Here is a 22,727-nt window from a genome sequence, read left to right as displayed (position 1 = left end):
CATCTGAAGAGTAGCGGGAAGCATCTCATCAGCTAAGGAGGAACTTTATCAATTCCATACTGCCTTTCATACTGCTGCAAGCAAAGATACCACAGAGATATCAGCTCAGTCACCAGCCTACTTAACACTGCTGTACCACCCATTATTCTGGAACTCCTATGTAGAGCTACTTTATGGCCAGGGTTCATCCCCAAAGCTCAAGGCAGGCAGCAGCACAACTGTAAAATATCCACCCAGGATCCTATTAAAGACCTATATCTGAAGAACTGTCTTCTCTTATCATATATTGCTATGGTCCTTGAGATTTGCTGAGGATGCGCTTTTGGGATTACCATCTGTGTGCCCACCACCACTCCAGCTCTCTACCCTTGCTGCCCTCAGTTGGTGATCAGATTACAAACTGCAGAGGCAGTGTTATTTCCTCAAGCATGGCATCAAAGCAGGAGCAAAGGGATAGTTAGGTATATTGATGTTTGTGGCACAGTAGTATATTATGACACACACTAGCCTCGGGAATATGGAAGAGAGGGGGGATTTATTAAGATCCTGATCCAAATCGTAATGTGTACTTCTATGGGTGCCAACTTGGATAAAATATTACGGGGGCCCAAGTGAGCCCTATCTTACATAATCAATCACATGGCGCAGTGCACACACCATCTGAATGGGAATGCCCATCAACTTTGTGGCCCCTAAGAGCTGGCTCCTATATATACTTCTCTAATGCAAAATTGAAAGTAAGATTAAAAGGCCAAGTGAGTCCACAATCACTTGTGGGGAGAGGGTGCTGTAGCTCCAGTAGAATGCATGTGTTGCATTGCAGAAAGTCCCAGGTCTGATCCCAACATCTTCAGGTAGGACTGGGAATGTCTCCTGTCTGCAGCTCAGGAAAGCTTCTGCCAGGCAGTGCTAAAAACACTGAGCTAGATGAACCAATGGCTTCACTCAGAATAAGGTGACATTTTCTTTATTTCATTATAGTTCATATGGACCATAGTTCAGTGGTACTGTGCCTCTTTTGAATGCAGAACACCCCTGGTTCAACATCTGTCCAAAGATGCCTGTCCAAAACACTGGAGAACCTGGCCCTATCAATGCTGCCAGTACTGAGGTGAATGGACCAATGGTCTGCCTAGGTATAGTTTCCTATGTTCCTATGCGAGCACGTGTGTGTAATGTAATAATGTAACAACTATATAACTCAGTTACATAAAACTACTCTCACCTTGAAACTCTTTTCATTCCTATCCATTTCTCATGTCTGTGTGCCCCCCTCCCAATTTCAGCACCTTGTTCTAGGGATATATAGCAACTGATCCATTTGTGACTTGGTTTTAAAAGATGCCATAATACTAAAAAATGCAACTAGCTGGTTTTTGCAGGACAAAATGAAACTATGTAGTGGGGCAGGAGTTGTTGTTTTTGGGTGCAAAGACAACCAAAACAGAATATGGGGAGGGATACAACCTGAAGGTTAGCTGAAATGACCATTTGACCCTGTCCAAACACTTATGATTTGATGCCTTATATGCCTGAGTTTCCATTCTTAAGGAAATCAGCCCCGAGTGCTCACTGGAAGGACAGATCCTGAAGCTGAGGCTCCAATACTTTGGCCACCTCATGAGAAGGAAAAGACCCTGATGTTGGGAAAGATGGAGGACACAAATAGAAGGGGACAACAGAGGACGAGATGGTTGGACAGTGTTCTCGAAGCTACTAAAACGAGTCTGACCAAACTGCGGGAGGCAGTGGAAGACTCTTTGCAAGTCCTTTCCCTGCATATCAGGCAGGCGCTGTGTCTATTGTAATTTTGGCACCAATTGAACACCTTGTTCAACAAATCTTTTAAACAAAGGTGTGTGTGTGTGTACCTGTGGCAATCTGTATCTGTACTGCATTTGAAATTGTTTTTATTTATGAAATAGTTCTATATAAATGAAATTGTTATAACTGCATATATAATGAAATGTTTTCATTGCTGATGTTTCTTATTGTGAAATAGCTTCTAGAGATTTTACAGGAAGCTATTCACAATAAATTAAATAAGTAAGTGAAAGGTAGATAAAATGCAGGTCCAAAGAATAGCAATGGAGGAAGGGGAACTTGTGAATTTATATCTACACCCCCGCCCCCCAAAAATCCCACCCATTACTGCTGTTATAGCCAGTGCCATGTCTCCTGCTATGATGCACCTTGTTTACTTAGCCCTAGCATCTATGTACATTTTGGGGGAAGGGGAAGGGAAGGGAGGGAGAAGAGAGGAGAAAGACTACCTAAATTTTTCATTCCACATCTCATTTGCTTTGCTTTGAAATAATAAGTGTCTGTTGCCTCCAGAGGCGTGCGAGGATCAAAGACAGGCTTCTGTGTATGTAACAGATTCCAAATACCTAATTTTCCCTTATAAAGGCCTTGTTTTAAACACCAAATACAGAAACAGATCAAAGCCTGGATTCGTCTTTCTCTAACAGCCCTCGGAAGGCTCCGTGAGTCAGAGAGATACACACACAGTGGCTGATGCAAAATTGAGGCAGATAATTGGGCTCCCCTGAATACCCATTAAAGATTGCTGCAAATTAGGGGAAAGAGCTGGACATCCTGTAGACTAAAAAAAGGTCTTCTTTCCCCTAACCCCTCCCAAAAATAAGATATACTGGTGATATCTGCTGCAAGCCTCTGAACAACAGCAGAACCTCCTTATCTCAGTAAGGCGTGGAACTTATCACTGGACAAGAGGAACCTAAATCCCCATGGTCTTAATTAGGCTATAATGGGATGGCAGTGCTGGTTTATGAGGCAATAATACAGCTCTCCAGAGACCAAGCGATGCTTCGGCTCACTGTGTTATCTTGACAAAAGGAAACTACCAAATATTGGTGAAGAAAACAGCCACACAGTCCAGGGAGAGGGAAGCAAATGCGGGCACAGCCCTGGAACAGAACAAAGTGGTCATAAACTTGGATGTTTCGGGGGGGGCACTAGTTATCGCAGGGGTTTCTTCAGGCTACTACAAGATAACCATATTTGACTATACCACATAGAACCATGAATGTGGGTATGTCATGTGAACTAGATACTCGCTCCCAAAATGCAAACTGCCACAAGTAACAATGGGGCCAAACGGATGACTGCAATGGAGGTATGAATAAACTAGGACTTAAAGCTGGTGTTATACACAGCAGAATGATGTGGTAGACTTCAGACTGTAGGTGGATGGTGGTACTTCCTAATGTCCCTTAGGACAAAAATTCATTAGAAACAGAAAAGCAGGCAAGGAATTGGAGTATAAACTGTCCCTTATGCTATTTATCAGCTATACAAAAGCAGTGGGAGATGAGGCTGAATCCTGCAAAGAAAAGGTGTAGTCAGTGGGTGTTTCCTGTGTCTGGGAATGAACTGCACAACCTGTTCTGGGAGGGTGAACTCTTCCTGAAGGAAAAGGTTCATAGTCAGAGAATAGTCCTGGGTTCCAATTGTCACTAGTGTCTTTGTGGATGGCAGTGCTTAGGCACAGCTTAGGCTGATTTGCCAGTTATGACCATTTCTGGACCAGGATAGCATGGCCTTCATTTTCCATGCCCTGCTGGCTTCCTGTCTGGACTACTGCAGTGTGCTGTATGTGGGACAGCCCTTGAAGACTAGAAGCTGCAGCTGGTGCAAAAGGTAGCTGCTAGTTCGATAAGTGAGGCAGCCTGATGGGAACATGCCACTGGTCCTGAAAGCACTGTGGTGGCTACCTGTAAACTACTGGGCCCAATTCAATGTGTTGGTGCTACCATACAAAAGCCCTAAATGGTTGGGACCCAAGTACCTTAAAGAACACCTTCCCTTATATCAACTATCTTGGACACTACAATCTGCAGGTGAGACTCTGATGAGGTGCATCTGTCTCCCTCCTCTCATTACTGACATTTGATGGCTGAAGGACACTGTTCTTGGCAATCCTGAGATCATTGGAATGAAGAGAGAAGGTTTCAGAAATTGTTTTTATTGCAACTTTTAAAAAGAATGCTTCTCCCCTCCTAATTGTTTTATTATGGTTGTGTTTGCTGCCCTGAACTGCTTTGGCAGATATAAATTCAATATAAATAAATAATATGTATTATCACGTGCTAGACTTCTTTTTGCAAGGAGTTTTACATAGGGGAGTCATTTTATTTCACCTGCAGCCTGGGGTGGTTACTGCCAATGTCCATTATTATTCGCCTACCCCATTTTCCTGCAAGTGAAGAACAGGCTTTTAGCCAACAAGTGAAGAACAGGCCTTTAGACAACAACAGCAGGATCCCGAGGAAGAACAAAACACATCCACTAAAGCAAAAATGTGAGGAGTATTCATTACTCTTTTCTTCAGCGGGATAAAGTACAAGAATGAATTGCTGTTAAACAAATTGGCTATTAAATAAAGCCCAATATGAATTTATTATTTTAACTACTTGATTTAAAAAAACACACAACTTGTTTGAGTTGTGCAGTTATTCTGGAGTACAGTTCTTAGCATCCCTGACCATTTACCATGATGTCTGGGACTGAAGAGAGTTCGAATCCAACAGTAACTGGACAGCTCCCATGCTATCCTTGTTTGAGTGTGACATGCTAACAAGGCCACTGAATTTATTAACCTCAGGGGTTAACCTTGAATTCAGATTACTCACACTGGAACTCTCTCCCCAAAACCAAATGAGGAGAGATGTGCTTCACATGCAGAAAGTCTGCTTTATGATACAGCATAAAATGAGATGTGCAGAGTTAAAGATGAACCACCAGATCCACTCCAATAAGCACTGGAAAAGAAAAAAAAGGCACTGCAGCACGTTTAACAATTGTCCTCTGTCCTGCTATGGTTCATCTGGGCTGGAGACACTTTTGCACTGCCCTTAATGGCCATTTAACTCCAAATAACCGTGACAAGAGGCCCACTATAAAAATCAACAGGAAAGCATCATCACTAACAATTAGCTGTCTCTGGTGACACAGCTTTCCCTAGTAGGAATTAGAAGCTCGCCCAATTATGGTTCTCAGCTGCAGTTCTAATTATTATGTTTATTAAAAAAAGCCACCGTTTTCTCTTAAACTGGTGATGTCCCTTGCACATGGGATTAGCAGAGTTCAATACAGAAATAGAAATAGATGAGATAGATATAGATATATTCTTCCATAAAGGGAAAGTGGCAAAGATATCAAAACAAAACAGGCCATTTTGACAATGGCCTACACAAGAGACTCACTGGGACAGGAAAAATGACCAGGAGCAAAGGAAAATGGAGAGTTAAGGGGGAGGCAGCTGGCCCTGTAATTAAGACTTTGATCTTCAAGGTCATTTTCATCACTACTATCCCCTCACATCTAATAATGCCATCAATGAGGCAAGGTGAGGCAATTGCCTCAGAAGGCAGGATCTACAGAGGCAGCAGATCTGGCCTCCAAGGAATATATTTCCCACAGTCACAGTGAATGCCTGATCTGTTGCCTCCTCAGAAGTCTCCCCCTCTCCCATGCAGCCTCTACAGTGACCTTTCTGCCCTGGCAAGGGGGGCATTTTGTGGTTTGCCTCAAGTACCAAAACGTATTGGGCCAGCCCTGGTGCCAACAGGATTGTATCAAAAAAGGGGGCACCAAGAAGCAAGAGTGAAGCACCAGCATGGCCAAGATAATCCCAAAATCTACAAGAGGGAAATTAGGTAAATTGGGGGAGAAGTGAGGGGGAAGAACTGAAAATTTTCAATAACTACAATGGAAAAGGACAGGGAATGAAGCATGGGAAAAGGAGTAGTAGAATGCTTGGAAGGGGAAGGAAAGCTTGGACCCTGAACAGGAACACTTCATTTATAGTTGGTTTCTTCTACTAAAGCTGTGCGCCAGATCCAACCAAATAATAGGTCCTTCCTGAACCAAATCAGGTAAATTCAGATGGACCAGGATTTTGGCCATATTAGGTTGAAGTTGACCTGATCCAACCCAGGACGATCCAAAAGTTGGGAGGTCTGGCAGTGAGGAGAGACGGAGAAGGATGCAGCCTGTTTGTGTCTTATTCTCCCCTCTCCCCCAGCCAACTGCATGTTTAATTAGGGTTGAAATACTAATTAAAACTGTGCAAGGATCCTGAATCAGTTTGGGGCCCAGATCCAGGTTGAGTTGGTCCTGGATCATCTTGGGTCAGATCTATCCTGGGATAGATTGGATACAATCCTGAATCTCCCTCGGGGCTTGTCAGCACTTCTATTTGCTCCACCACTTCCCCTGAGAGTCCTGTCCAGATCTTCACTTTTTTGAAATATGGCAACCCTATTACTAGCAGTACATGTAAAAAGGATCTAGGCGTTTTGGTGGACCACAGCTTAACATGAGTCAACAGTGTATTTGCAGCAGCAAAAAAAGCTAATGCTATTCTAGGCTGCATCAACATAAGTTTAGTGCCCAAGTAATAGTCCCACTCTATTCTGCCTTGGTCAGACTACACCTGGAATACTGCGTCCAATTCTGGGCACCACAATTTAAGAAGGATATTGGCAAGCTGGAATGTGTGCAGAGGAGGGCAACCAAGATGATCAAGGGTCTAGAAGCCAATCCTTATGAGGAATGGTTGAAGGAGCTAGGTATATTTAGTTTGGAAAAGAGGAGACTGAGAGGAGATAGGATAGCCATCTTCAGATATCTAAAGGGCTGTCACATGGAAGAGGGAGCATGCTTGCTTTATCTTGCTCTTGAGGGTAGGAAAAGGACTCAAGGCAATGGCTTCAAGTTACAAGAAAGGAGATTCTGACTAAACATCCGGAAAAACTTTCTGACAGTAAGAGCTGTTAGGTAGTGGAACAGACTCCCACGAGAGGTGGTGGACTCTCCTTCCTTGGAGGTTTTTAAGTTGTGGTTGGAAGGCCATCTGCCATTGATGTTTTGTTTAGTTTCCTTCTTGGCAGGGGGTTGGATTGGATGACCCTAGGGTCCATTCCAACACTACAATTCTATGATTCTCACTTTCCAAAATGAAAGATTGTGCACCATCAGCATGTGTCTGTTTCCGAAATATACCTGTGTTTGATCCAGTGTGCAACCACTGAGACAGCTTTGCCCCAAAACGAACAGATTCCTATGCATGCCAACACCTAATCACTGAAATAAATTTCACTGTTTTTTCCCAGGATAGTAGAGGCAACTTTCTGATCCTGCATCTTGCTACGCTTAAGTACAGATGGTGAATGCAAAGCACAGAAGCCATCGCACAAAACAGTAATTTGTTCCTGAGCTCAAAGCACCCTGCAACTTCATTATTTCTTCACACTCATTTTTCAAAACCACCTCTTGTCACAAAAATAAAGGAATGCAAATGCAGATTAGAACTTTTTTTGGTGGGAGGGAAGCAAGTGTGGGACACACTCTGAAACTAAGGCTTTAAAATAATAGAGAAAGAGCAAGCCTCCTAACTCTGCTAAAACTGAAAGATGACACAACTCGGGAGATTTCCCTGCTCTACTTTTCTTGCATTTCTCTAGAATTGCCTATAGCCTGTTCTACACATACAGCAAAATGAGGTGGTGCAATCTATTGGTTGTATAGAGTGGATTGTATCACTTCAATGTGAAAGATACCTGCTTCAGGTAAAATAAAGCACATTAAAAGAAATCTGCAAAAAGAAAGAAAGTGGCACAGAAGGAGAAAAGGTGGTCAACGAAGCCAATTCCTTGCCTTGCTGCACTAGTTTGTCTTTTTCTTTTCCTCTCCCCCTGCAGCCCGTTGAGATTTTTGTTATAGTTTTTCATAATACAGTAAGATATAGAAAATAAGCAGGAAGAAGAAAGGAAAGAGAAAAGGAAAAGGAAATGAAAGGGGGGGGGAGAGAAAGGAAACAGAAACAGAAAGAATCCATTTCCAGGGAAGGCAAGTACAGACAGCTGCAGAACAGCAAAGAACATCTGATTCCAGCTGAACACATGGGCTTATGACCAACTAAGTTCAACGCAGAGTGGAGCTATTTAAATGAATGAATTTAATTAGTCATGTCTATAATTTTCAATGGGCTTACTCTGGGTAGGACTTGCCAGTGCAGGATAGTGCATATTGGGACTGGAAGGGTGACAAGCCAGGAGACCAGCAGTAGTGCCACCCTACTGGGAGGGTTGCAAGTAGGAAATCAGGCAGGTGGGCATTGGCTCAGGGTAGACTGAGGCTAGTGGGGAAGGGCCCCATTCACCCTAGTGGACCAGCCTCCACTGGAACTACCACTGGATACAGCCCATGGGTTGTATGATGGTTAAGATCCTAGGCTTTATCAAATGATTTAATATTTCCCAGGCAGTCAACCATCCAGTCATACTGAACGTTGCTTCAGCAACGTTGTTGCATCACACACCTTCACCAATTGTATTGTATATTGTATTTAATTATGGGGTATCAGAGTTTCTAGGGGGCTAACCAGGCTGGGATAGCTGGGATAGCAGGCTTGTTAGCTTTTGAATATCTGATGTAGATTTTTTTCAATTTCATTGTTCTGTATGGGACAATGACAATAAAGATTATCGTATCATATTGTGGCCTAAAGCATTAAATTGAATTTTCTCCCCTCCTCACCTTTGCTACGTCGTCGGCTCCTGTATTGCTCAGTGTAGAAGGTCAACTGAGTTTCATCATCTGCTTCAGAGCCAGAGTTGCCTTTGGTACGGCCAAATCCAATCCCACCTACGGAGAAGGAAATTGAGGATTAGTGCTAGCGATCATGGCAAACAGTTGCCCAGAAAACAAGTCTGACCCAAAACACACCCAGACCCACGGGGACAAGTGAATGGATTTTCTGAACTGCAGGCCCAAAGGAGGGCTCGAGGGAGTGGTTACACCAAAGTAGGGATACCAAAGAAGGATGTCCAAATGTCAGAGTGATCAGTTCTAGTGCTTTATTAAAGAAGGTCTAGACTTACAGCAAAGCAGCCTGCCAGGTCTCCAAGCCTTTTCAGATGTGGGACGGACACCACAGCAAAGAGATGGCTTGTCTGAACCCAGGCAAACATGCCTACATTCTTTATACACAAAGCAGCAGACATCACTTTGGCCAGGCCTACCCATCACTTCACCTGACCAGATGAGGGCATAAGGGATAAATTCCCAAGTCTCACAGATAGTTCCCCTTTCTGGGCTCAGACCCCAGCACCCCAAGCCCAAACATAAGCACACCCTCAAAGCAAGTGAATATAAACACATCTTAGCTCATTGTCACAACAACTACCAATTAATTGTGGGGTTATCTTGATAACGAAGATGGTGTTTACAGAGCTTCAAGAATAGTTCACCTTGGTTCAACACACTGGACTTTTGCTTTTTATCATTTTATTGGTTAAATCAGGTCCTAGTGCACAAGCTCTTCACTAGTCAGCTGTCTAAGCAAGCCACTGCTGAAGATCTGTGCGAGTCTCAGATAGTTGGAGCAATAGAATATCCCCAACCACCATCCCTTAAAAGATACAGTGGTACCTCTAGTTGCGAACGGGATCCATTCCAGAGCCCTGTTTACAACCTGAGCAGAACACAACCCACGTCTGCACATCTGTGCATGTGCGGGTTGCAATTCGCCACTTCTGTGCATGCGCATGACATAATTTTGAGTGTCTGCACATGCGCAAGCGGCAAAACCCGGAAGTAACCCTTTCCGGTACTTCCAGGTCACCGCGGGACGCAAACTGAAAAGATTTAACCCAAAGCATCTTTAAACCGAGGTATGACTGTGTTGTGTTTGAGTAACCATTGGCTCCTTCTCAGAGACTGCTCTAAACTCCTCCTCAAGCAGGGAGACAGCAGGGGTGGGTGGGTTTCCAGGGGATTCTGGAGACATAGTAGCCTCTAAGAGTTAGGGATCCCTGAAGGCTCTTTCCTCAATTCCTGAACCTGCTCCTTTCTCCCTTGTTCTAGAGGCTCCTGCTCCGCTTCTTCTGCCTCTTCTGGCAATCGCTTCACAAATACTTCAGGCATCAATGAAGGAATTGGTGACAGGGGAAGATTTCTCCTCACTTGTGGCATAGAACCCTACGCATCACTGGCACCTTCCCCAAGATCATTCTCTTCACTCTCCTCTTCCTCTGCCCACAAGTCCCCTCTCTCCTTGACCTCCTGCCAGACCCTGACAGAGTCTTATCTACCAGACCTTTCCCCCAAAGTCACCTGCTTTTGGACATTGTAAGATCCATGCTCCTGGTGATTTTGAAACTGTACAGGTAAGGGAAACCAAAGAAGAAAAGCAAAATGAAAGGTCTTGTGAAAATGTTTGGCGCACGCCTTTCACTCTGTGAAGAAGGTTAAAAGGAAAGAGGCCTCTGGGGGCTGACAGTGGCCCTTTAAACTGCCATTAAAGTATTTTACTGTTGTAAAAATTCTTTATTATTCTACGCAGAAGTGCAGCCTCCACGCTTCTTGGCAAGAGAACTGCAAATGAAAGTGCCGCCCCCTGGCCCATGGAAATCTTAATCACTTCAAGCCAAGGAGGCAGAGGACTGCACCGAATGGAGAGCAGTTAAAGACACAAAAGCTGCTTTCAGTTGTGAGTAATACTGAGGACTGGCCCCTTTAAGAGACCTCTGTTCCAAATCAAGAACCAAAAGAAATTTTTAACCTGACAGAGCTCAGCCTTACCGAAGTTGGTTGGGAGGGAAGCAATAAGGTCAAGCAACCACCAAGAGATGTGAATATCTCTTGGAAAGTGTAATGGAAACTGGACTTCCGGGTTGGCGCCATCGCCGAATGGCGGACTCCCTCCGAGCTCCGGAGGGAGTCTGCTCGGCAGGGGCTGGGTCCTACCGCGCCGGCGACGCGGGGACCCTTAAAAACCACGGGCACGGAGCCCGTGGACATGGGGACTCGGCTGGTACCGTTAGCGCCCTCCCGACTCGTGAAGGAGCCTTTTTAAAGGCTACGGATCGGGTGCCGGGGAGCGGCGTGGTGCTGTGAGTCTATCGCTTCCCCTGCCGAGCGCAGCCGCATGCCAGTCGTCGGAGAGCGCTGGCTTCTTCTATTGAAAATTCGGCTATTTAACAACAACCCGTGAGTAATTGGGTAACCGGGTATAAAAGGAGGAAAAAAAGGAATTTTTTTTCGGATTCGGTACGAGCGGGGGGGGGGATCTAAAAAGGAAGTCAGTCCCCTCCCTGATTGTAAACATGCTAAAACAAGGACTGAGAAACCAAGATCGATTCAGAAGCTTATTGCTGACAAAAAATATCAATTCCACGATGGGATACTACAAGAATTGTGCTGGAGGAGAAAAGTCGAGGGTGAGAGGGAAAAGGCAACCCCCCCCCCTGGGAACCGGGGCGATTCGGAGAACCTGGCGGAGAGAGATGGAGAATTTGACAGCTGTCAAAGTAGCTGTCAAATCTTGAGAACATAAAGAGGACTTTGTTATAAGTATTTTGCTGGTAAATTTTGTTACAATTGGACATAAATATGGATACAAAATGTCGGGGGGGAAAAGAAACAACAACTTGACTTTTGGATTAGAGGATACAAAGTTACTGCAACCCCCCTAGAGGGGCTTTGGGACATTACAAGTGGCGTATGTGGAAAACTACTCCGGGATGGGTACAGGACTTATCTCCTGGGAAAGCAGCTAAACTGAAATATTGTTTTGTCTACAGAGGTGACAACACAATAGAATTTTTCTATTGAAGCAAGGTAGGAACTGGACGTAAGTTTTTGTTCCTGAATAACAAACCTCTGTAGAGATACTAGATTTCGGAATAAGAATGGTTTTGCAGCTGAACAAGAAAAAACCTGAAAAAGTAAGAAATAAAAGAGCAAAGGACCAACTACGCCATGGAAAGAACAATGGGAGGAGCAACTATGACCAAAGGAAATTAAAGGCCTCTATTAGACTGGATTTTTGAAGTTAAACAGCATCAAAACAAGCAAATTTAAAGAAAACCGGCAAGATGGTTTGAGGAAAATTTGGCTGTGGACTTGAGACCTCCAGGCCGACAACATACAGACTGATGGACATGGGGAATCTAAACCGGGGAAGGGAGGGGGAATTCTAGAATCCAAAGGCTATGTAACCAACTTTTTGAATCTTCTTCTATCTTTTATCTTTTATCTTTCTATATAACTTTGGTATTTTGATTTAACATGTTTTGAAAAAAAGGGGGAATTCGTGGAAGGAAACGGGGTAGATCTTGGGGGAAAAATCTTTTTTCTATTTTGTTAAAGATGAGGAGTGATGTTAAGATTGTAATTTAAATTGGCTAATAGGCACAACATATTAGGTTTAAATTGGGAATGAGAACTTGTGGAACCAACTTAGGGAAAGGGGAATACAGTCGGGAGGGGAAGGAGGGAGTCCCAGAAAGAAGGTTATGAAAATAAGGGTTTAAAATTGGTCTTTCTTTTTCTTTCTTTTCTTTATCTTTTCTATTTTTTCTATTCTGTCATTATTGGAAATTTTAATAAATATGATTAAAAATAAAAAATGAAAGTGTAATGGAAACTGTGCTGAGATGTAGGTCAGGCTGAGAATCTGACCAGTAAATAATAGATTTGGTCAATGAATCAAAATAAATATTGTCAATACAGTGGTACCTCGGGTTACATACGCTTCAGGTTAGATACGCTTCAGGTTACAGACTCCGCTAACCCAGAAATAGTGCTTCAGGTTAAGAACTTTGCTTCAGGATGAGAACAGAAATCGTGCTCTGGCGGCACGACAGCAGTAGGAGGCCCCATTAGCTAAAGTGGTGCTTCAGGTTAAGAACAGTTTCAGGTTAAGTACGGACCTCTGGAACAATTTAAGTACTTAACCCGAGGTACCATTGTATATACAGTCAAGCTTCTTCTTATTTTCTTAATGCAGTGACTTGTGAAGAATAGAAGGCATGCTTTTTGTCTTCACAAAAAGTGGCAGAAGCCCTGCCCCCTTTTTATCAGGAGTTCCATCCTTTTATGTAAGTGTTGCATTGTTTTATATAAATTTTTATATTGTTTAATAGACATTTGATCCCCTACCCCCCAAAAGTCTGTTTTATGAGATCATATGACTTTTCTACATGTCTGGCTTCTAGCCCCCAACCTGATAGTTTCAAGTCATTTCCCCAACCTAAGGCATAGGTGCCCATCCTAAATGTCTGGGTTGCACCTCAGTATGTTTCACCCTTTGGATGTTTGGAGATCCATTTTGAGATGGCCTGCCCCTTGCCTCACCAATAAGGGATGCAGAAGATCCACCATCTTTGCCAAGGGCATGATGGACAACTCAACCAACAGGAACAGATAAGGAGGGGTATTTCCACTATCACCTGACTCAACCAATGAACTCGGAAGACAGGGCATGGCTTTTAGTATGGGTATAGAAAAGCATCCCAAAGGCACCTGTCTCAAGCTGTTGGCTATGGCATCCTGTGCCTGCTCTATGATGAAGCAGGTTGCCCACCTCGCATCTAACCATTTAACAGAGAACCAAAGTCTCCAAAGAGAGTCAGAGGAAAGCCATTTTGTAACCAGTTGTGAACCATGTGTACTATACTCAAATTATCAAGGATAGTTGGGAGAGAGTGACCATATGGTGGCATTTTCTTGGAGCCTGTGTTTGGAGAAGCATCAGCTCAACGACCATGCTTGCAGACTGAATTCCTGAATGAGATAGTTAGCATGGCTAGGAGCTCAGAGAGAGAGAGAGAGGGGAAGAGGCAAATATATTAAAGTGTTTCTTGTTCGGGGGTTGGAGGACACTCACTGCCTGTCTGCCTCACAAAGGGCTCATACAAACTTCTGCTTGTCCTACTGCTTTCCCCTGGGAAAACCCGCTCTTTACTGCTGAATCAGAGCAAAGGTCAATTGGGTTTTCCGCAGATTGACATTTGCTCTGATTCAGGGCTAATCCACTCTTCTGCTTGCCGCATGCCTAGAAAGCATACGTCCAATAAGTTTTCTGCCTGTTCTGTGCTTTCTAGGCATGGGGCTGAGCAGTTTTCTGTTTCTCCTGCTTTTTTTACCTGGGAAAATCTTCACTTTTTTCACTAAATTGGAGCAAATATCAATCTGCAAAAACCTGTTTGCTCCAATTCAGCAGTAAAGAGCAGGTTTTTCAGGGGTGGCAGAGCAAATGGAAAACCTCTTGCACCCATGCAGAGAATGAACAGGACAAGCAAAAGACCTCTCAGATCCATGCTTTCTAGGGACAGGATGAGCAGAAATGTGGACAAGCCCTGACCTGTGAAATTTTAGATCCATCTTTTTTATTAATATATAATAAAAAACATTTTAAAATAAGAAGGCTAAAAATTAGGAGAGCCACCCTTGTTCTTATTTGCCAGACAGGCTATGTTATAGAGCCAGCTTGGGTGAGATTAAAGGCTATCTTGCCCTTGAAATATTTTAGGCTAAAAACATTACAGTGGTGAATCGCAAGACAAAATTAATTCGTTCTGCGAGTTTTTTCGTCTTGCGAATTTTTCGTCTTGCGAAGCACGGTTTCCCATAGGAATGGCAGCACAGCTCCTACCTTCGCAACCCCCCCAAAAAATCAGTGCTTCACATCCAAAAAATTCAAAAGCACCAAACCTCCCAGAAAAGGAAACAAACTTGCAAGACGTTTTCGTCTTGCGAAGCAAGCCCATAGGGAAATTCGTCTTGTGAAGCAACTCAAAAAATGAAAAACTCTTTCATCTTGCGAGTTTTTCATCTTGTGAGGCTTTCGTCTTGCGAGGTACCACTGTACTGGCTTCCCACATTCTAGGAAATGTCACTTGGGTAAAAGATCTCAACCTCTGGCACAGCCAGAAGACAAGGTGTGGGGGGGATTCTTCATGAAGCTCACTACAGAGTGCTTATCAAATTATATGCACACAAGCCTACTGTGTAAGGATAAAATGAGATTTTAAATATTGTGAAACACACTGAAATGTGTGTGCTATACACAGTCGTCAGCCTTCAGAGAGCAAGCAATTAATTGCAATTGTGATACTGAGGTCTCTTAAGCAAGAACGTGCTTCATACTGCTGCCGATTAAGAGAGCAATGGAGATCTACAGACTATACCAAGGGTTGCCAACAATCATTAGGAGACTGACTTTGTAGAATCTAAAAAAATCCTACCATGTCAAGGTCGGCATATCCAAACAAGGTTTGGCATTACCAAACAAAATTTGTTGTATCCAATGTTAACCCTACTCAGAGTATAGCTACTATTGGCTTTCTCCTTCCTTCCTTTGCTGTTATTTTTTTTTTAAATGTTTTAACTGTTTTTAACTATAATTGTATTTTAATCATAATTATATATTTTTCTTGAAAACAACTTTACTACAGTCAAGCCATGCATAAATTTTAAATAAATAAATTGAAAATAATGGACATTACTAACTTAGATCTATTAATTTCAGTGAGATTACTCTGAGTAGAACTTAGTTAAATGAAGAACACTGTGGGTTGTTGTTTTTCTAAGACAACGTGGAACTGTATGCTTTATCATTTTCTATAATTTGATTAGTCTTTCAAGTCTGTATTTCTACTCTTTACCAACAGAAAGTTAAAGAGATGCTAAAGTAAAAAATACAAGGCAGGGAAAAAGATGTCTAGGGTGGTGGTGTTACCTAACAACAAACAAAACCCTCTGTAAAATTCTATCAAAGAGAAACAAATCATTATTCCGGGTGGCTGCTAATTGAAGCCCTCTGGCTATGAACTAGCAATGCCTGGGCTGCGATTTGCTGGCACTCCTCCACCTCCTAGTAAGCTTTTGCACTGGAATAACAGTGGGAGCCATACAACCAATATTAATAGAATTGTGATTTCTCTGAAAATTATGGCATGAGTGCAATCTGACTAACACAAAGCCCTGCACATAGTAAGCTACTGCATATGGCATGGCGGTTTGCTTCTAGCTTACTGCAAAAGCTCCAGACCTGGAAGATCATGTAATAAGCAAGGCTTATTCCCCACACTGCAAAATCTTCCATTTCTGCATTCAGATACTACTTCCTGCAAAGCAACAACGTGTTCTTTAGTTCTGAAGCCATTGTTTTCCTGCATTCAACCGACAAGGGACAGGCTCTCTTTAATGATACTTGTGCCTGGTAAAACATTGTTTCTAATTTTGATTTGGGGAAAGAGTTGGGGATGTCTTTAAAAGAATGTTGTGTTAGTTGCATCCCTTGAGCCCTAGTTTTTATCATTTTACTTTTATATTGCCCCCAAGGCTCTCAGCTGTGTGCATTTGTGTGCGCACAGACACACACAGCTAATCTTCACAACCATTCTGGTGGGTTCAGCTGAAAGAGTTACTGGAGCAAAGTCACCGTGAGCTTCATTTAAACACAAGCATCCCTAGTCTCAGACAGACATTCTAACCAGTTGCCTTTCTTTAGTTCTGAGCTACTTCTTCAGACATTGACACACACCACACACACACCAGCTTGTAGGTATCTTGACACTGGTTGCTAGGACCTAGGGCCATTCATCAACACATCACCAAGTGTCCAATCTATGATATCATATGCTGCCGCTGGCAAAGTTCATTTTGAACTATTGGCACCATATAGAGCCTGCTATTTCAGAAAAAATTAATACATCATGTTGGAGGGAAATATGCAGTGAGACAAGGGGTCCTTAGGCTACAATTTCTTGCTGTCAGAATAAGGGTGCTGTAAGGATACAATAGTCCCTATGTTACCTCTATTAAATGTTTGAGAGTGTGCATTTTGAGGCCCAGATCTGGGGGCAGGGGCAGGGGCAGGGGCAGGAATCTATGGCTAAACTCAAACAAAGTGAGCAGGAAAACTAAGTTCAGCACCCATCCATATCGGGCACCCATCATTTTAAGTTAACAAAAATGTAGTGGTCTGGCCAATAGATCTACAGCAATGGCAAATAAAATGTGGTGAACAGGATTGGGCTCTGCCCTGTTTTTTTTATTACCAGGGGGAGGGAAGGTGAGGCACCCTGAACTCTCCCCTTTAAAAATCTGGCACCGTACCTGTTCACAAGCGCACAACGTAGGGCATTAATAGCCATGTTCAAATATATAAAAGGATGTCACATAGAGGAGGGAGAAAGGTTGTTTTCTGCTGCTCCAGAGAAGCGGACACGGAGCAATGGATCCAAACTACAAGAAAGAAGATTCCACCTAAACATTAGGAAGAACTTCCTGACAGTAAGAGCTGTTCGACAGTGGAATTTGCTGCCAAGGCGTGTGGTGGAGTCTCCTTCTTTGGAGGTCTTTAAGCAGAGGTTTGACAACCATATGTCAGGAGTGCTCTGATGGTGTTTCCTGCTTGGCAGGGGGTTGGACTCGATGGCCCTTGTGGTCTCTTCCAACTCTATGATTCTATGATTAAAGTGTTCTCATGAATGACCCAGTACCATTCAATTCTTGAAGTCCTAAAGGAGATAGCAACTGCCTGGGTTGGATTTATTCAGTGACTGGGGGAAAATTCTCATGTTCCTAAGCTGCTAGGAAGCTCTGTGCTACCTATGTTCCCTAGTTGCAGCCTCTACAGGTTCAGGAGTGGAGGAAGAGAAGCAGGTTGTGTTGAAAACATTCTCAAGGACACTAGCATTGGGAGGGAGAAAACACATGGGAATGCTTCTGAAGTGTAGGAAAGTCTTCAGGAAAACTAGAGTTAGATGATAGCAAACCACTCAGCCAAGAACTGGAGACAAATATTTCAAAGGAAAATGTGTTGCGGCTTCTGCTCAGACAACAGACCCTGGCAGTGGCACAGATCCAGCTGCACTCTTCTGGAAGGTATGAAAAGTTGCCAAGCTTTGCAATACTTTGGAAAATGCCCCTGTTTGGAGAATATCTTTTTTAAAATAATAATAATAATAATAATAATAATAATAATAATAATAATAATAATAATAATAATATTTATTAATAATTTCAGAATTACAAGAAAAACAAAAAACAAAAAACAACACTACAATATAAAAAAGAAAACAATATAAAAAAGAAAAAAAACAAAATACGACAATAAAAAAAGAAAAAAGGGAAAAAAGAAAAAAAAACACAAATCCCAAATTGCATACCCATAATTCCCATTTGCTTGTTTCATTGACCTCACACCTCCGTTTTTGTATTCTAGTTTAGTAATTATTTCAGCAAATTCTTTCCATCTTTCTCAATTTTTGTTATAAAATTTATCTTAACAATTTAACCTAATAATTAACTCAACAGATCCTTACCATCTTTTCCCATGTTCTGTTATTCAGATTACCTTAATTTATTTAACCTTAACATACCCCTAAGTACTTTAGAACTTAAATCTTAGTTTTCAAATATACATAGCTCCTGATATCATTTCTGCTAGAGTCGTATAGTTTCATTCCCACATTTTCCCTAATATTCATTAGCTAATTCTAAAATAAAAAATTTCCATTATAGATTCTTAGTTTCTTTCCTTTCTCATTGGGGGGTAGGACTCTGGGGGATTCCAGCCCAAAATTGTCTCCATCGCCCTTCATCCAGCTCGCCCATTCCCCACAGTCCCACTCCCCACAGTCCTCGATATAATCCAAAATGTATTTAAAATCAAATTTCAAGGTCTCTCCAAAGCTAGGAACCTCCTCATCTCCAGACTCCCCTTGGCCCACTCCAACTTCAATCTTCAATAACAGCGGTTTATGCTCCTGTAGGGCCTCGGGTCTCTCCATTTGTACTATTTGAGGTGCAGCCACATCCTCCTCCATTGTCATCTGCACTTACCCATTCAGTACAGATTGATAGATTGGTTCTTGGATGATTTCTATATCAATGTTATTAACCACAACAGTCAAATCCATTTTCTCATTCATCATGTCCATCTTCTCATGCATCTGTTCCAGCAAAGCATTTGTTTTGCATAAAGCAAGCACCCAGTCTTTCTCCCAGCTCATCTTTGTTCAAGGTCAGAAAAGACTGTTCCCACAGTCTTAATCTCACAGATGTTGGGTCTCAAATATGCTGCAGCAACAATTTAGCAAGCTCCCTCTAGAGGAGACAATCTACTTATATCCATTTTTTTTTTTTGAAGACAAAGGAAAGTTACTTTCATTTTTCAGATATTTCAGATGTTTTTCAAGTATTTTGTTTCTTTAAAATGCAAAAGGCAACATTAAAATCAACTTGTTTCTCTTCATTAGCTATCTGTCATAGTGTTACGTTCACAGTCAATGAACCTCTCCAACAGTTTCTGTCTCTGACACCCCGTTCCCAGGTTAGAGACGGTGGAAACTTATCCTTCTTCACTCCCTCTCCTGCTGGGGTTAAACAAAGCCCCCCCCTTTTCTCCTCCTTCCAAGGGGGGTTTCAGTGGTTCTAAATGTAGGAAATTTAGTCTTTTCTAACAGCTTCCCGGCTTTAGCTTGCAAAATTTTTGCTTTAGTCTATATACAAAAAAGTGGAAGGCGGACTTCCTGTTTGCACCTTCCCGCTTCGATACCAAATTAAAACAATTTCTTGATCCAATTTTCCGTTTCTACTCACGGGTACTTGTTTTAAGTCCAATTGTCCACAGGAAAAAGTCAGCGCTCTCTGGCAATAGCTGTGCGGCTTCACTCCGTGAAAGTAGCAGTCAGTTCGTAGCACCGCGCTTCTCACCCCACTTCGCTCCGGAGCCCCTAGATGGGATTCCCCGTGAGTAGGGGGGCACTTCTGGTGCCCTGCCGAACCCCACGTTCCCAGGCTTCCTCCGCCTGGGATTTCTAGCGAGTCCCCGCCTTCGCCGCGGCGGGAAGACCCAGTTTCCACAGAGCCCGTTCCTCCGGTCGAAGGAACTCCGCCATTCACCAATGGCGCTGATCCGGAAGTCCTGTTTGGAGAATATCTAGAAAGGTCGTCCGTGGGGAAATTTTGGGCTATATCTAACCACCTTGTTTTGCTGGCCCAGACATCCTGTTGCCTGAAGTGGAGTCCAAATGGTATCCACACCTCTAGCTGGGGGTCTTGTTGCACGTTCTCTCCCTCCTGGTTGATCATTTGAGAGCTTCCTGCTTTTATCTATGCCCCATCCTGTGGCCACTTCATTGTGGTGACTGAAGCAAGCTGCTTCACTTTACCACATGACAGGGTAGGACCCTGGCAGAGACCGACTGGCATGTTCTCTCCCTCCTGGTTGATCATTTGGGAGCTTCATGAGCTTTCTTCAGCCCAAACATCACAGCGACCAATGTCAACAGACATCAGCACACTTAGGGATCCGCAGTTTGACAAGCTTGTGTAACAGACCTCAGCAACTCAGCATTTTGTGTATAAACACACATGGAGCACTGTAACATGGCTCCCTCTCTCTCTAGCATCAGACAACAAAGAGAATGAACAAAGGACAATAGTCCCACTTCATGGAACACAGTAACACAAACATCCTGTCTCCATCACTTCCCACTTTGTAGAGTCAAAACATATACCGTCATGTGATAGACAATCCCATGACTGCAATCACGGAGCAGGAATTCTAACAGGGATCAGGCTGCTTCCAAGTCCAGATATTTCCCAATGTAGGGTCCTAACTGCCCTTGCTGGAGTGGTGGTCTTGGAGTGTAGCATGCAGATATCACAGATGTGTGAAGCAGGACAGCGTAGGGGGCTAGACTCCTGATATTTATGCCAAACCCAACTGACCAAAGGCTGATGTTATGCACCAATCCTCACTGGGCTGGGGGGGGGGGGCTTTCACACTGAGTTTTTCCTAAAGGTGTTTGGGGGCTCTTTTTGTTCTGACTTCTGCAACATTTGGGAGGATACCCCAGACCTATTTATATTTTATACTCCCACTTCTTGTGCAAGAATGTTGTAGTTTTGGCTGCTTAAGGATCAGAACTTTGAGAGTGCTATTTGTAGGTGATTTATTTTCAGTTTTCTCCTATAAATGCACAGATACCTTTAACAATTTATTGGGGGGAGGGCGACAACTGTAGTCCTGTGCATTGTGCATCTACAGCAGCAAGACCATAAGTAGTATTGTGATCGCTTTGAGAATTGTCACTGCCATAAGCCAGTTAGTAAAGCCCAATAAACTAAATGTTTCATTAAACCAGTTTCTGTCTCTAAGGGGCCACAGCACTTTTTGCAGTTTTATACACATCTCTTCTTGCAGGAAATGATCCTCCACAAGAATGTAAGTTTTATATCTGTAATTTAGTCAAGGGAAACTGTTGAGGCTCAAACGACTCAAAACCCACCTATGTTAAGATGTTTTAATGTCTAGTTTAAGCACTTAATTATTCAGCTAAAAGCAAGGCAGCTCACTGACTAAGGGAGCATTTAATGGACTGCTGCCACACAAAAGGCACAAGCCAGAGGAGGAAGGGGGGGTGCTTTTAGAAGACTGCAGCCCATTGCACAGCTGCCTGCCATTCTTCACCCCTCCATTTTTGTTCAGCTGCTGGTTGCGCCTCCATGATTGATGGCGCTGACAGGTTAAATTACCCAGGCCACACATCTTCAGAAAGTCAGTGACAGGGATATTGCATTTTCTGATTACCTAGAACTTGCACAGGTTTTTAAAACATGGGGATGGGGCAGAACAATGTGTTGCTGCACAAGCTGGAAAGGAAATCAGCATTCTGACTCCCTGGGAAGAGGCAATGGTAATTCACTTAGCAGGAAGGAAGGGGGGCGGAATTAGAATGTATTTCTTTTCCAAGCAGCTGTACTAGTTAAGATCTTGAGAGGTGGAATAAGCTGAGAGATGGAGACCCATTGAGTATCATGGTTGAGCTTGGGTCTATCTGGTCATAGTCTAACATTCTAACTACTACTGGCTCTTTATGGATGGTAAAAAGTGAGAGATTGGTGGGATTTGGGGGGAGGGGCTGGGGGCTGGGCTTCAGTGTCACAATAGGGGAAATGGCGGGGGGAATTTAACTGGCCACATTAAAGCTAGGAGGTTGGGTAGTTGTCTAGTGAGAACGATGGGGTGTTTGTCAGTAAGCAGTAAAAGCAAATGTGTGTCTACTCACAAGTAAGCTCTACTGAAATCAATGGGGCTTATTCCCAGGAAAGTAGAAGTAGGTTTAGTAGAACTCGGTGGAGCACACACATGCATGGAGCTGCACTTGGCCCTCTGAGTGGGGAAGCAGATGCAACTTGACATTTGTAAATTACAATACAATACAAATACCTTTTTTGGCATTTCAAGTTAAGACATTTCAAGTCAGTGGGATAGATTTAAAAGGGACAGGAGTGAGGCATTCGAGGGTCGCAAGGCACTCAGTTGTTCTGCTTCACTATTCCCTAGAGGGATGATTCATTAAGAACCCTTTCGGGTAAGATGGATATTAAAAAGGAAGCCATTGAGGCAGTAATGTCCTTGTTCCTGTCCACTAGGAGGAACCTCATTTGGCTTTCTCTCAGAACTGTGGGTTGCAGGTCCAGTATCTTGCTCAGCATCTGCTTGCGAACTCTGCTGTGCAAAGGGCAGTCCAAGAGAATATGGTCCAGTGAGTCTGGTACTCCCTGACTGCAGGCACACAGGTGCGCTTGATAAGGAATTTGTGAGTATCTACCTGTGGCCACTGCAGAGGGGAAGGCATTTAGTCTACTTAAATTACTCTTCAGTTAGCTGAGACAGATTAAATTGTTTAAATTTTACAATTCTTTCAATTTTTGACTTCTAACTATAGTAGCAGTTTGAAAGCACATCAGTGCAAGTAGATAAATAGGTACCGCTCTGGCGGGAAGGTAAAAGGCGTTTCTGTGTGCTGCTCTGGTTCGCCAGGAGCAGCTTAGTCATGCTGGCCACATGACCCAGAAAAACTGTCTGTAGACAAATGTCAGCTCCCTCGGCC

General features: G+C 43.2%; 1 protein-coding gene across 3 annotated transcripts in view; it reads right to left on the bottom strand.

Annotated features, from left to right (window-relative positions):
- ASTN2 (astrotactin 2) overlaps positions 1-22,727 on the bottom strand; it is a 693,046-nt gene that overhangs the window by 381,674 nt on the left and 288,645 nt on the right. For all 3 annotated transcript variants that reach the window (XM_081179638.1, XM_081179639.1, XM_081179640.1), the window contains exon 5: positions 8,566-8,673. In XM_081179638.1, coding sequence (XP_081035764.1) covers positions 8,566-8,673 — 108 coding nt within the window. The remainder of the gene's footprint in view (positions 1-8,565; positions 8,674-22,727) is intronic.

The sequence above is a fragment of the Podarcis bocagei genome (assembly GCF_964188305.1).
Source record: "Podarcis bocagei genome assembly, chromosome: Z".
In the NCBI taxonomy this organism is placed as follows: Eukaryota; Metazoa; Chordata; class Lepidosauria; order Squamata; family Lacertidae; genus Podarcis; species Podarcis bocagei.
This window is presented reverse-complemented; position numbering and strand designations above follow the sequence as displayed.